Consider the following 13,242-nt stretch of genomic DNA (forward strand, 5'->3'; position numbering starts at 1 on the left):
GCATGCTACACACACAAAAAAGCAGCACCCTTCTATAAACACTCTGAGTATCAAAGGCTTTATTCAAGTAAAATAAATTAAGATCTTGTTTAGTTCAAGCTATGTGACAGGTATACACAGCAATTGGTTCTTTTTAGATAAAGATTTGCATGTTGACCTAGTTACTGAGGCTCTCATTGAGTCAGCTGAAGCTTGTCTTATGCTTAAGTTTCACTTTCTGTATGTCAAGATTTATTCCAAGAAAATTTCAATACTGGTGCTTCCAAAAAATTGAAAGAAAGGAATAAATGAAGCACAGAATAAATATTTCAAATATGCATTGTGGAGTAACATACTTAACTACCCTACTTCTGAATTATTTCCATTTTGGTGATTATCTCAGTTCTCCACTAAAGTCCCCAAAATATTTCTATACATTATGACAAGTTTGGCATTAAAGCAGAATAAACCAGCATGTTTCCCTCCAAGCCCAGGTGTCAATGCCTCTGGAGCTCCCCCTTGCTTGTGATGGAATTGGAAGACACAACTGAGAGCACAGCTGACAGGGCAAGGAGTTATGGTACAGGACACAATGACCCAAACATTTTAACAGTATCCTTAATATTAGGGTAGAACTTTCCCAGGTTATTGTTACATAAGAGTCTGTTGTTACAGATTCTGAATTTGGAAGAAACTGGGGTTTTTTTTCTCCTGCCTTGGAGGAGAGTGAGCTGACTCACTCCTGCATTCTGTTATGCAAGGGGAGCAAACCTGACTTACAGGCAGGTGAATTAAGGCTCAGCATGTGTTAAGACAGGAAAATTGAGTTAAAGTGTTTTATGCTAATAAATTCCTTCACGCTTTCAGGTCATTTTTATTTAACCACAGTTCATGGTTCAATTCTCAAGATGACAAACTTCAGCACAAAGACTAGTTGCTGATTTTTACTAGCCATGTTTAACCAGGGAATGAGTCAGACTAATTGAAATGCCCCTAATTTTGTGCTTTTATTGCTTCATCTAAATCATCCACCACTTGCTGCAGCTTCTGCAGGCTGGGGTGGACATTCTCCTCCATCCATTCCTCTATAACACACCTGTGGAAAACTTGCTCCATGGCTGCTTGGAGGTCTTGCAGCACAGCATTCCACTTGGAGAGGAGACTGAGCAGAAATGAGAAGAAACAATGACATTGGCAGGTGAGCTCTGCCTCAGGGGAGGGTTGGCTTACTGGCCTCTGGAAGGGAGTACTGTCTTTAAAACCCTTTACAGGAAAAGAAGCATCTATTACAAGAGCCCAAAGGACTTGATTTTGTTCAGCTTGATGCTGTTTCTGTTTTAGTTCCATTGATCTTGGCACTTTCCTCATGCAAAGACTTTTAAAGTACCAAAATGTGAGCTCAAAAAAAACCTACACATTTTAAGTGTAACTGAAACCTGCTGTGAGACTTGTTGGGAATTTAATTCTGGGTTTTATCAGAAAGAGTAGATGAGGTTGGATATTCACCTTACCACAGCAAAACAAAACAAAAAAAAGGTATAAATGAACCTTTTAGCAAAATGTCTAGGACAAGTTCTGAAAAGCCCAAGGTGACAAAGAGAAGGGAAGGGCCTGGCTTTATTCCAAGTCCTGCCTAGAATTTGGCCCAGGGTGAGCTCCTAAACCAGGGCCAACCACTGCTTAAGGGCTGTACAGGAGTAACAAGGGAGAGGCTTTTGGAGACCAATTCTGTACTTGTTCTCAAAGAATTCATTCAACAGAAGGCAAAGATAAAATTAGAATCATGAATGGTTTGGGTTGGAAGGGAACTTTGAAGATCATCCAGTTCCAACCCAAACATATATAAAAACATGTGGATACTTTGATTCCCACTGATGATTCTGAGATAAGTATAGAAAGAGGTTAAGGGCTCACAACTCTGTACCTGAGTGCCCAAAATCTATCAGACTTTATTTCCCATGTAATGCAAAACAAGTGGTGTTACCTGACAGCATCTGGCTGGAAGTGGTGGATTATGATAGGATGAATCATCTTCCTTTTCCTGTGGTAGGGGCTGAACCAGCCTGTGACATACCTGCAAATGGATGTTGGTGGGAGCAGTGATGGAACAGCAGCACCATCTGTTTGTCACTGCCAGGGGGGTGGGGAAGGCTTTAGCTGCACAGAGATGATGCTTAAGGAGTAACTTTATTTCAGTCTATAGACCTTTGGAATTAGCTTGGCAAAGTTCCTGGCAGATGATCACCTGATCATCTGCTGCAGTGTAAATTTAATTTCAAGCTTCTTTCTTCTGTAATTGCAACATTCAAAATTTTCATTTTAACTTTAAATAGCAGTAAAATGTAATTAAGGAAAGAACTAGGTGCTTCAAATAAGGCAGCATAAGTATTTAGGAACTTTGCTAAAATATTTTAAATTTTGATCTAAATATTATATTCTGCTGAGGTGTCAGTGACACCTGAAATGCAGAGCTTGATATTTAAATCACTTTTCCTGGAGTTGTGCCCCACTTTGAGATGATACAGCTCCAACACTCCTGCAGCCAGGCAGAGAATCAACAGAAACCTCATTACCTGTTCCTTTCAAGAAGTTCATCCACTGATGACTTGAGGTAGAAACTAACTTCTGTCACAAGGGTGAGGATATTGCTCCCAGGAAAGGTCCCCAGACTTGTGCTGTCCAAAGAGGATCTGTTAGTTTCTGAACTTGCCACACAAGGAGAAGCACCTGAATTCTGCAGCTGGAATTTTACCTCATGAAAGTATCAACTTCCAGGTTAGACATTCCCAGGAGATTTTCCACATTTTCTTTAACCTTTTCAGAATAGCCACCTGGCAGAAGACAGTGGAAATGAGTAAAGTAGCCTAAGGAAACAAAATGTTCATACAAGAGGGGTTTTCTGGATTATTCTGCCTTGGCTTAGTGGTTCCCCTTTGGCACAGAATTTTTTAAAAGGTAAAAGGGAAATAAGGAAAAAAGACTTGTGGGTGGAAGGAGGAGCTCATGCAGGGTGAGCACTGCCTAGCTGTGAGCTTTCTGTTCAGGGTGCTGAATATTTCTAGTGCCTTAATTAAATATCAGTGGCTTGTGGGGGTTTATTTTGAAAATATGAAAAATTCTGTTGGGAACTGCCTATAAAGAAAGCAGAAAGTACAGGAAGTATTTTACCAGACAGTGTCTTCCCTAGATCCATTTTAAGAAAAAAACTTAAGTTAAAACAGCTTTTACACTTGAGTACATTCTAAATCTAAAGTAAGTTAGTCTTGTTTATTGAGACTAATTTGTTTCAAATCAGTTTGAAAAGCAATTCTGCTTTAATAATATAAGCATGAAGTTTTTGATTATTTGTGTGTTAGATCACAATAAATGAAGATGATACAATGGCTATTTTTAAACACTTAGGCCAAGAGGCTTCTGTGCTCCCATACTGCAAATTGTAATTTACTGTTCATAAGTCAGCCATGATCAATTCAGCAAACCACCTCAAAATTAACAAGCCTGTGCCAATCCTAGGGGAAGGTCACTTTGCTCCTGTGCTAGACATTATCTGAGAGAGAACAAAGTTGGCATTGTACCATTCTGTAGTGTCTGCAGACACACAGCCAGTGATGGAATTGCCACAGGGAGAAGCTCACACAAAACAGAGAAATGATCATACCTACATAAGAAAACATCAATTAATTACACATTTTACTGATAGAGCATATAAACAAGGGGGAAGTTTTAATATTTCAATCACTGAAATTTGAAGAGCTTTAGAAACATCAGTTTCTGTCTCAGAGAAGAGATCACTTATCTCTGAAACATGAAGTATTCCTGTTTTACTTGTAAGAGCAGATAAAAGCCAAATTCTCTTCTCAAGGCAAATTAGAGCCAGAAATTGCACATCAGCTCTCTGGTATTCCCTAAGACCTCCTGACTGCATCATGTTTTCTTCCTTCATTACACTAACAAATTCTCATCTCTTATGTGATTTCATTGTTTTTGAGTTCCCATCAGACACACCATGCATGAACTACAGTGTCTACGAGCAGTTCAAGGTGGCACAAAATCCATTCAAGCCTTCCAACCCAATCTGCTGCTTGTGGTGTCCCCAAATTCACTGTTCCTGCTGGTTAGTGCTGCACAGCTGACTGCAACTCTGAAATCCTCCCTTCATAGTCTGGGGTGAGGCCCAGCAGTGACAGGGAGAATTGCAGGGTTGCAAAGCTGCCTTCTAAAGCCCCAGCTTCCCTGTACCTCTCAGGGGGTTTGGGGTTTTTGTGTCTGTGCCCCTGGAAGCACACAGAAGGCTGTTCTCACCTCTGCCAGCCAGTCAGAGCAATACCTTCCAGGGCATCCCCAGGGCTCCTGCTGGCCACCTGCAGCCACTCCAGCTGGTTCCTCAGGTGGTGCCCAATCAGTGTCAGAGACTGGTTCACTCCCGTGGCTCCCTTGAAGGCACTTGCAAACCACACCTTGGGGAAGCCACACCTGTGGTACTTCTCTAGGAGCTGCACTGCAGTGAGACACAAAGGCACACACAGGGTCACTGCAATGCTGCAGTGAAGGGGAACACAGCTCCAGATCCAACAGGCTGCTGAGCCTTCTGCCAGGCTTGGAGCATCAGCAAGGATGGGGGATTTGACACCCTCTCTGAGGAGCCTTTTGAGTGGCTGTGCTCCTATTTCCATGTGCCAGTTCCTGTATCCCACTCCCTTGCTAAGAGCTGTGAGATTGAAACAAGCATGCACAACATTTGACACCTGATTGTTCCTGCAACAAAGAAATATTAGCATGAATGTCAGATGCCTGACTGGAGCCTTTAGGAGCTTCCCTCTGAATTCTATAGATGTATGAAGCCCTGAAGCTTCTTTTGCAGAGTTGTTCAATACAGAGTTATGTGCTCCTACTGGTGTCAATGCAAGGAGAATTGATGTAACAGCTCTTGTGAAAAATCTCTGAACTCCTACCAATGGTTCTACAGCTCTGCTGAAAAGAATTAAGCAGCCTACAATGCAAGTCATTCATAGGGTAAACATAAATAGAAGAAGAAAATAAGTAATAGCAACTATGATGTGAAATCAAACAAGGGCTGTCTTTATGCTATTAAATCAATAAAAAACAATTCAACAAAACCAGAATGTTTTGTTGTCCAGCTAAGGTAGGTTTTAATGATAGAATTTTGCTTTGGCTATTTTGCTTCTACACAGCTCAGCAGAGGAGTACAGACCTTTGGCCTCCACGTCGATGTCTGCTGCATAGTCCCAGATCATCGGCTGCACCAGCTGTGGGAGCCCGGACTCTGAAAGGAACAGAGCTCTTCTAAACCATGGAAACAGCTGGGAAAATGGGAGCTCATACAGGTCACTGGGGCAGCAGCATGTGACTACAACTATGGCTTGTCACTTACAGCTGAAGTGCCCCTTGTGACATCAAGCTCTTGGAGCTACCCCACAATTCAGTATCAAAGCCCTCGCAATGTGCACTGTGATCACAAAGATGCTCACAGGGCTGCAGCTTCTCTCTGTGGGTTTGCACACTTGGGATCAGGTGCTGCAAAGGGCAGCAACAAACATTACAAGGTGGTGAGAGGCACAGAGATTTAGATTTGGATCACAGATGTCAATAGGTTGTTGTTTTCATGTATAAGGGAAGTAGAACTGATGGCAGCCACTGTAGGGTGATGTTTTGTGATGGAAAACTACAATGTTCAGACTGGCCCACACTCACACAGGGACTCTGTGCCAGCCAAGGACTGAGTGCCTCTATTCTCTAGCCAAACAAACCATACCTCAACACTTGCCAGATTTGTTTCTTTCATTACATTCAGCTGCCAACCAATCTGTTTTATGTACCTGTGTAAACCTGCCTCACCCCATGGCTGGTCACACACCTGCCAGTGTTTCTTCACTCATGCCCCTGAGCATGTCATCCCACACAATGGGTGTCACTGTGGGGTAGGATGAGGCCAAACAAGTGGCAACTGCTTTTATGTGGGATAAGCACAGCTTCTCTGGAGTGTTGTCTTGCTGCTGCAGCCACTGCTTTGACTCCTCTCCTTCACCAAGGTAGTAGACCTGAAAAACCAAGCAAACCATCCTGACTTCTTGTAAAGAAAACCCATCAGGACCTGAGGTGGATAAATTTCCTGTCTTGGGGAAGATCATCCAAATGTTAGTCTAGAAGCAACCTGGGGCCATGTCCAAGGGTGGCCCAGCAGAAGGTGAATTAAATTTTGCTGGTTTAGAGCAGGTTTTATTTATGCTACATAAATAGTATGTTGCTTTATAAAAGCCTACAGTTCCCTGTCTAACCTTCCCACCAGTTTCAACACAACAGGATACAAAATGCTGAACTAGTATCTGTACAGTTAAGTGGTCATAATGAATCCCAGGGATCTGTGTGCCATCAGGATGGTTTTAAGAAACTATGAGAAAGAGAAACTTGAGTTTTCTCCTTCTCAAGAAGACAAATGCCAAGGTAAGAAACCCAACATTTTCAGCTACAGAAGGGTTTGCTTTGAGTAACTTGACTAGAACAATGAGCCAACATCTTACACCAAACTTACAGGATTCCTAATGAACAGCTCTAACTGATATCTCACTTCAAATACTTGCTTGACCTAAACCCAAATGCTGTTAGCTTTAAGAAGCTGCTTTCAATACTTTGATATTACACGTGTATCTATAGAATGACAGCCTTTGCTACAGAAATCATTTATTGTCAAAAAGATTTTTCTACACTGGCTCAAGTGGTGTTTTCTGTCCCCAAAATCCCAAACATGGCCTGGGCACCACTGACATGCAGAAGCCTCAGCCCTTGGTATCATACCTTAAGGAAAGAAAAAAACATTCCCAGCTCAAAAGAAATCCCACCTCATCACATCCAATGTGGAACCACTGTAAGTCCTCGTGCAGGGCCATGACCTGGTCAATCATGGCTTTGACCAGTGCCAGGGACTCCTCCTTGTGTGGGTTCAGGGCATTGGGCAGCTCCTTCACCTCCCGCAGGTGGGCAAACTCCCTGTGCTTCAGCACAAACTGCAAGGGAAAGGGAGCTTGGGGACAGCCACCACACCAGGGGACAGCAGTGTCCTCCTGTCCCCAAGGCTCTGAGGGCAGGTGTCCTGCTACACCTGGGTTTGGCTTGACTGAGCCCAGGGACAGGCTGGGGGCACAGCTGCTGCTCCACACTGCTAGGGGGTCTCTGACCATAAAGCACCTCACAGGGTGGGTGAAGGAAACAGGGAGGTCACTGCAGTGTGACCCTGATGTCAAATCCTGCAGCTGGCAGAGCTGCATGACCAGAGGACGGGATTGGAAATTTCCCAGCAGAGAATCCCAGAATGGATCAGGCTGGAAGGGAGCATCGTGCCTCATCTGGTCCCACCACCTGCTCCAGCAGGGCTGTTCCAGAGAGCTCTGGAATATCCCCAGCAGGGAGACTCCACACCCTTTCTGGACAACCTGTTCAGGGCTTGGTCACTGCACAGGAAACAAGTTCTTCCTTATGTTCAGGTTGAACTTCCCCGCCATCAGTTTGTGCCAGAATGGACACAGTGCTCCAGATGTCCCCAGGGCTGAGCAGAGGGGCAGGATCACTCCCTGCCCTGCAGGCAATGCTCTTCCTGCTGCCCCCGAGATCCCCGCGGGCACTGCTGGCTCTGGCCCGGCCCAGCTCACCTCCATGTGCCCGAAGCTCTGCACCAGCGGCACCACGTCCAGCCCGTGTGCCCGCGCCCGGCTCAGCAGCGCCCGGAGCTCCGCGGGGCTGCGGGACAGCCACAGTCAGTGCCCGCCGGCCGCGGGGCACTGCGGCCGCCCACTGATACCTCATGGCGCTACCTGTAGGCGTGGGGGGCCCGCAGCAGCTCCAGCGGCCCCGTGTACGGGAAGGTGTCTTCATATTCCAGCAGCAGCCCGGTGGCACCCAGGGCGCGGAGCAGCGGCAGCACCTGCGGGAGGGACGGAGTGGACTCTGGGGACACAGCTGGGCTGTGACCAGTGCCACCACCCTGTGCTCCTGTCACATGCACCAGGTTCACCCCTCACCTGCCCCGGGCTCACTCCTCACCTGCTCCAGGTACTGCGCGCGCGGCGCGGCGCCCTTCAGGTCCAGGTGCACCAGGCGCCGCCGCATGCTCTGGCCTCGATTGCTTTGGTCTGCTCCCGCGGTGCCCCAGCACACCCCGCCGGCCGCGCCCCGCTATCCCTGCCGGGCCCTGCAGTCCCGCTGTCCCTGCCCCGCTATCCCTGCCGGGCCCTGCTGTCCCGCTGTCCCCGTGTCCCGGTGCCGTCCCTCCGCCGCTCCCGGCTCTGCGCTGGATCCTCCCACTCTCGCAGCCCAGCGCGTTCCCCAAGCAGGCAGCCCGGCAGGCCAGGGCGAGGCGCGCCGAGAGCGTCGCTCGAGGAGGAGGAGGCGCGATGGCTCCGCAGCGGCGGGTGCTGCCCCGCGGCCCCGACAGCGCCGGGCCGGGCTCGGGGCCGGGCCGCGGGGGCCGCCGGCACAGCAGGTACCAGCGCGGGGCCCTGGCCGTCACCTCTGCCCGCTGTCCCGGGGGCGGCCGTGCCCAGGCCCGGCGGCGCTGCGGCTCCCGGGGGAGCCCCGGTGGGGAGGCGGCAGCGCAGCGCCGGGCCCAGGCCCGGGCGGGATCCGCGTGTGTTTGTACCGCGTGTGTTGTGTTTATCTAAACCATAGCCCGGGAGGGATCTGCGTGTGTTTGTACCGCGTGTGTTGTGCTTGTCTAAACCATAGCCCGGGCGGGAACCGCGTGTGTTTGTGTTGTGCTCCACACCAGGGATCCGCGGTCTCTCCCGGTCTCACCGTCCCTCGCTAACGGGGCCCGTTCTGTGCTCCCTCCGCAGCGCCAGGAAGGGCAGAGTCCAGCAGGATCCCCGGGGAAGGTGGCTGAAGGCAGCCATCCTCCTCCTCCTCTCCGCCGCGGCCGGCGGCGGCCTCCTGCTCTGGAGCCGCCTCCGCGCCCGGGATGGGACCCCCGAGGGTGGAATCCCTGCAGATGGGACCCCCGAGGGTGCAGTCCCTGAAGATGGGGTCACCGAGGTGCTGGCACATCGCAATGACAACCTGCAGGACAAGTTCATGGAGATCCCCTGCTCGGAGGACTACGACAGCCACAAGCGCTTTGCGGGTAACTGGACGGGGCTGTCGGGGTGCGCGGCAGTGTCAGAGGGCAGGCACCAAACTGAGGTGCAAAACTCTTGTGTTTCCAGCAGACTCCTGGTCACTGTCTTGCCTAAAGCCCCAAACATTCGTGCCTAACCCAGAAGTTGTTTCTGAGAGGTTTTTCCCTTCTGCTTTGTAAGGGTTATACGAAATAAACATTTTGTTATTTTTTTTTCTTGCTGTTGTTTCCTGTAGTAGGTTTGTGAGTGAGTTTGGTCAGTACCATACAGGGAATGGAACGGAAGTGATTCAGGACATTGTCTGTGCAATGTGCCAGCTTTTGATGCTCTTGTTCTGAGATGTGTCTGCCGGGCACCAGGGGGTGTCTGCAAAGCACTTTGCTGTCTTTGTGTCTTTCATCTGAATTCTGTCAAAATGGTATCTGTTCCCCCTGGCACTTATTTCTTCGAAGTGTTGAAGTTGGTTCTTCAGGAGATATGGAATATTTAATCTTCCCTGACAAAGAGCAGTGAGAGTCTGACTTGCAGCTTCCATGGAGGAGCAGTGCTGATGTTCTCTTTCATATTTGCAGAGTGTGTTGTGATGAACATTTTTAGTTGGTACAGCTGCAAGAGAGCAGCTCTGCTCTTGGTTTTTGTCAGTACCTCTGGCTGTGTGTTGACTGATAAGCTGTTGAATCTTAAAAAAAAAAAGTATTTCTGAGTTAGTTTTTAGTCAAATTGGTGGTTGTATCTGCTTCATGATGGGGCTGAGAAAACATTGACACAAAGCTGGAGGAAACTGCTGAAGAAGAGCAAAGGTGATCAAAGGGCTGGAGAACCTGTCCTGTAAGGAAAACCTCAGGGAGCTGTGTCTCCTTTCTCTGGAGAAGGCTCAGAGAGATCACATCCCAGTATTCCAATGCTTAAAGGGAAGCTACAGAGGACAGAATCTCTGTCTTTGCAAGGAGCTGCACATAGAGGACAAGGCACAGGAGGTACAGGTTGCATTGGGCAAGGTTTCTTCTTCATAAAAAAAAATTGTACAGAGAGAACACTCAGGAGAGCAACCTCCCCAGGGATGCTGTGCAGTCCCTGTGACTGGGCACTGTGCTAGATAATCTTATGGACTAAGAGTGATTGTGGTCTCTGGACCACAAAATGCTGAACCAGATTATCTTTGGAGGTCTTTTCCCACCAGGGATCTTTTGTGAATCTGCAAATTTTAACTTTCTCCTGTGCCAGTTCTGGTAGAGAATGTTTGACAAATTGCAGCTCCCTGTGTTCTTCAGGTGGCTGGTCCTGGTGTTGTTGGTCAAAAACACTTGTAACATAAAAGAGAAGTTTATGTTGAGTCTGAGGTCACATAGTTTTTCCTCAGTGCTGCTGCTGCAGCATCTTTAATTTGAGGATTTTCCCCAAATGTTATTTAGGCCAAGAAAACTAATGTCAGAAAGCTACCAACAAAAAAACTGTCTTGGTAAGGTAATTTTTTTTTCTGACAGAACACATGATAACACATGTTCTATGTTAACTTTTAATAGTTGCTATAAGGGGAAACTGCTGCTGGCTGTATTTGCATAGTGCAAGGCCAGAGAAAACTGCAGCTGGTGATTTGGTTATGGTGAACTGGGGCTAAAAGTCTCTGGATTCTGCTACTGCAGTGTTTGCTTACCAAAAGGAATGTCCCAAAGTAACAAAACCTTACTTTTCCCTGCTTTTCAAAAGCAGTTTTTTCAGCTGTGGCCTTGTGGTCTGGGCCATCCCACCAGTTCTCCTTTTCATTGTTTTCTTTCTATTCCTTCTTTTTCATTCTATTCTTTTCACTGGAAGAAAGGTTGGAACCCCAAGGAAAGCAAGAGCTTAAAGCACATTCTCCAGGAGCAGGAATGAATGTGTTCTTTATTTTTGGGGGTGTCATGGGGAGCAGCAGCAAGTGCTGACTGCAGGGTGAGGTCTCACCTTTGGTTTTATGTGGGGATGATCGATTCACCTTTCTAATTAGGTGTTTGCTTGGTGCTGCTGTTTAAATTCTGTGATTGATTTGGGATTTCAGCAGGATGCTTTCCAAGGATGGAGTGTGTGAACAGCTGTTAATTGGTTAATTAAAGCTGAGCTGTGATAAGAGCTCAGCCTGGGCTTTTCCCCACCTGAGGGTGGTGCTGAGCTGCAGAGGAATTCTGTGTGTGTCCCATTCCCCACAGCCCAGCCAGGCAGAAAATGTGGATTATGGATCAGCTTGAGGCACTTGGGAAGTAGGTTTGTGTCACTCAATAGCCCTTCATTCTCAGTCTTTAGCCTGGTTTGGCACCCACAGCTGCAGGCTCTGTGTCAGGAGAAGGCACATTCCTGTCACCACTCAGTGTCTGATGCTCAGCTGTGAAGTTTCCACAGCTAAAATGAGCTTTTTATTTATGCACCTGTCCCTGCTTCCAGCTGAACTTGGTGCAACTGAGCTTCCAGTTTGCTTCAAGTGATTTGGTAGCTGGTGTCAGAGCAGGATTTATTTCCATAGCACTGCCTGCCTGTAAACATGCTTCACACCAGATAAAATTTGCTATTTTTCAGAGGCCAAGCACTTAACTTTCTATATTCCAGAAGGTGGGGTGTTCTGTGAGCACAGTCTCACCTGCATTCTAAGCTCTGTGGCAGATCTTGGCCATTTCTGCTCTCCTGAGGCACTGTTAACTAATGAAACCTACTGTGGCTGCTGTGTGTGGTGAAATCTCATTTCTGCTGGGTGTTGACAGTTTGTGTCAGTGCACAAAGCATCCATGGTCAGTGCCCAGAGTTCAGGTGCTTTTCCAGAGACAAGGCCAGGGATGTGGAAAGCAGAGATGCCTGGAAAGGTCTGACTCAGGCTGATCTGGGGATGGCAGCTGTAAATCTTTGCTCTTGTCCCTGCCCAGGGCAGGGGGTGGGATGAGATGATCTCCAAAGTCCCTTCCATCCTAACTGTTCTATGACCCTGTGCCTCAGAGGAAAATCTTAAAAGAGCTTCTTCTCCTGTGAGTTCCTTCTATCTCAGCAGTGAGTGGTTCTTGGCTGAATACCACTAAGTAGGAGATACAGGTGCAGTTTAGGCTCTTGGTCCTTTGTGTTACATTCTGTTTTTTGTGTTGAATGGAGCAGGGGCCACTTGCAGTACTTGTGTTTGACATGTTCCTCCTTTACCTTGATTTACCTGATAACCAAAGCTGATGGTGCCTTATCAGATAAAGGGATGGTTTTGTGTCCATGGGTACAAATTTGTGGAAGCTACCAGGTACTTTTAGTAGTAATCTGAATTTCTCCTGAGATTCTCTAGGTATGCCTTTGACTCTTCTTTTCTCACATGTACCATGGTCTGAGACAGAGAGGACACTTTTCTTAGTGCTGAAATAATTTTCAAACAGACTGTTCTGATTTCTCCTTAGCATTCACCCAGTGTTTGTGCTGTACTGTTGGTACCTCACTGACTTGATGCTTGATCACATTTTTCTGTAAGTTGGAGTTTTTTCTCCATTTGGGAAAGCTTATGCTGTTGCTTTCAGAACACCTTCTGCTTCCAGTACTCTTTGCCAGTTCTGTCAGAGACCCCAGACATGTAACAATTGTCTGAGGGAACCCTGTAATTCTGCCAAGCTTGGACTCTCCAGCACTGGCCTTTCCAAAAGGGTAAGAGCTGTGCTGATATTTGCAGCTGGAAAAGGAACAAATCTCATCTGAAATCAGAAATCTTTGCAGAGTGTTGTGGAAAGGAAGCTCTCAGTAGCCAAGTTTGTCCTGGAGTATTAAATTTTTCTTTGGAGTTTACTCCTCCCTAGCTCTTCTCTACTTGAACACCAGCCTTCCCTTGCAGCCCACCTGAGACATAGCTGGGGTATGTCCAGTAATAGGAAATGGAAATTCCTACAAAATTCCTGGCAAAACTTCTCCTCTCAGCCTGGTCATTGTTATGAGTTGGTTTTGGTCAGAGCAGAGTGATGCTTTTGTCCTCCATGGGTGAGTTGATTGATTTCTTTCCAGGGATTTTGTGTTCTGATGAATACATAGCTCCTGAAGTGTCAGAAAACACACTCAGCCCATCTCTCCTGGGGCTTTACATCTGTAAATGGATCTTCCTCAGAAAAGTGCCAAATGTAACATCCCAAGGTCTCTGGTGGCTCAGAACTGATTT

The 13,242-nt window shown here is 47.2% G+C and overlaps 2 protein-coding genes across 2 annotated transcripts in view; one reads left to right on the top strand and one right to left on the bottom strand.

Annotated features, from left to right (window-relative positions):
* Nucleotides 1-44: 44 nt before the first annotated feature.
* On the bottom strand, nucleotides 45-8,205 carry HEXD (hexosaminidase D). Its single transcript, XM_079323509.1, has 12 exons — nucleotides 8,035-8,205; nucleotides 7,806-7,915; nucleotides 7,644-7,731; nucleotides 6,837-7,001; nucleotides 5,855-6,038; nucleotides 5,192-5,263; nucleotides 4,282-4,477; nucleotides 3,555-3,637; nucleotides 2,732-2,810; nucleotides 2,553-2,654; nucleotides 1,964-2,053; nucleotides 45-1,141 (listed from the first exon to the last, which is right to left on the bottom strand). The coding sequence occupies exons 1-12, from the start codon at nucleotides 8,098-8,100 to the stop codon at nucleotides 973-975; spliced, it is 1,404 nt and encodes a 467-aa protein (XP_079179635.1). The 5' UTR covers nucleotides 8,101-8,205; the 3' UTR covers nucleotides 45-972.
* A 133-nt stretch (nucleotides 8,206-8,338) lies between these two features.
* Nucleotides 8,339-13,242, top strand: part of OGFOD3 (2-oxoglutarate and iron dependent oxygenase domain containing 3) — a 32,605-nt gene continuing 27,701 nt past the window's right edge. Inside the window, exons 1-2 of the mRNA XM_079323530.1 lie at nucleotides 8,339-8,473; nucleotides 8,826-9,109. Of these exons, the coding sequence (XP_079179656.1) occupies nucleotides 8,385-8,473; nucleotides 8,826-9,109 (373 nt within the window). The 5' untranslated portion in view covers nucleotides 8,339-8,384. The remainder of the gene's footprint in view (nucleotides 8,474-8,825; nucleotides 9,110-13,242) is intronic.

This window comes from Erithacus rubecula (assembly GCF_903797595.1).
Source record: "Erithacus rubecula genome assembly, chromosome: 20".
NCBI classification, from domain to species: domain Eukaryota; kingdom Metazoa; phylum Chordata; class Aves; order Passeriformes; family Muscicapidae; genus Erithacus; species Erithacus rubecula.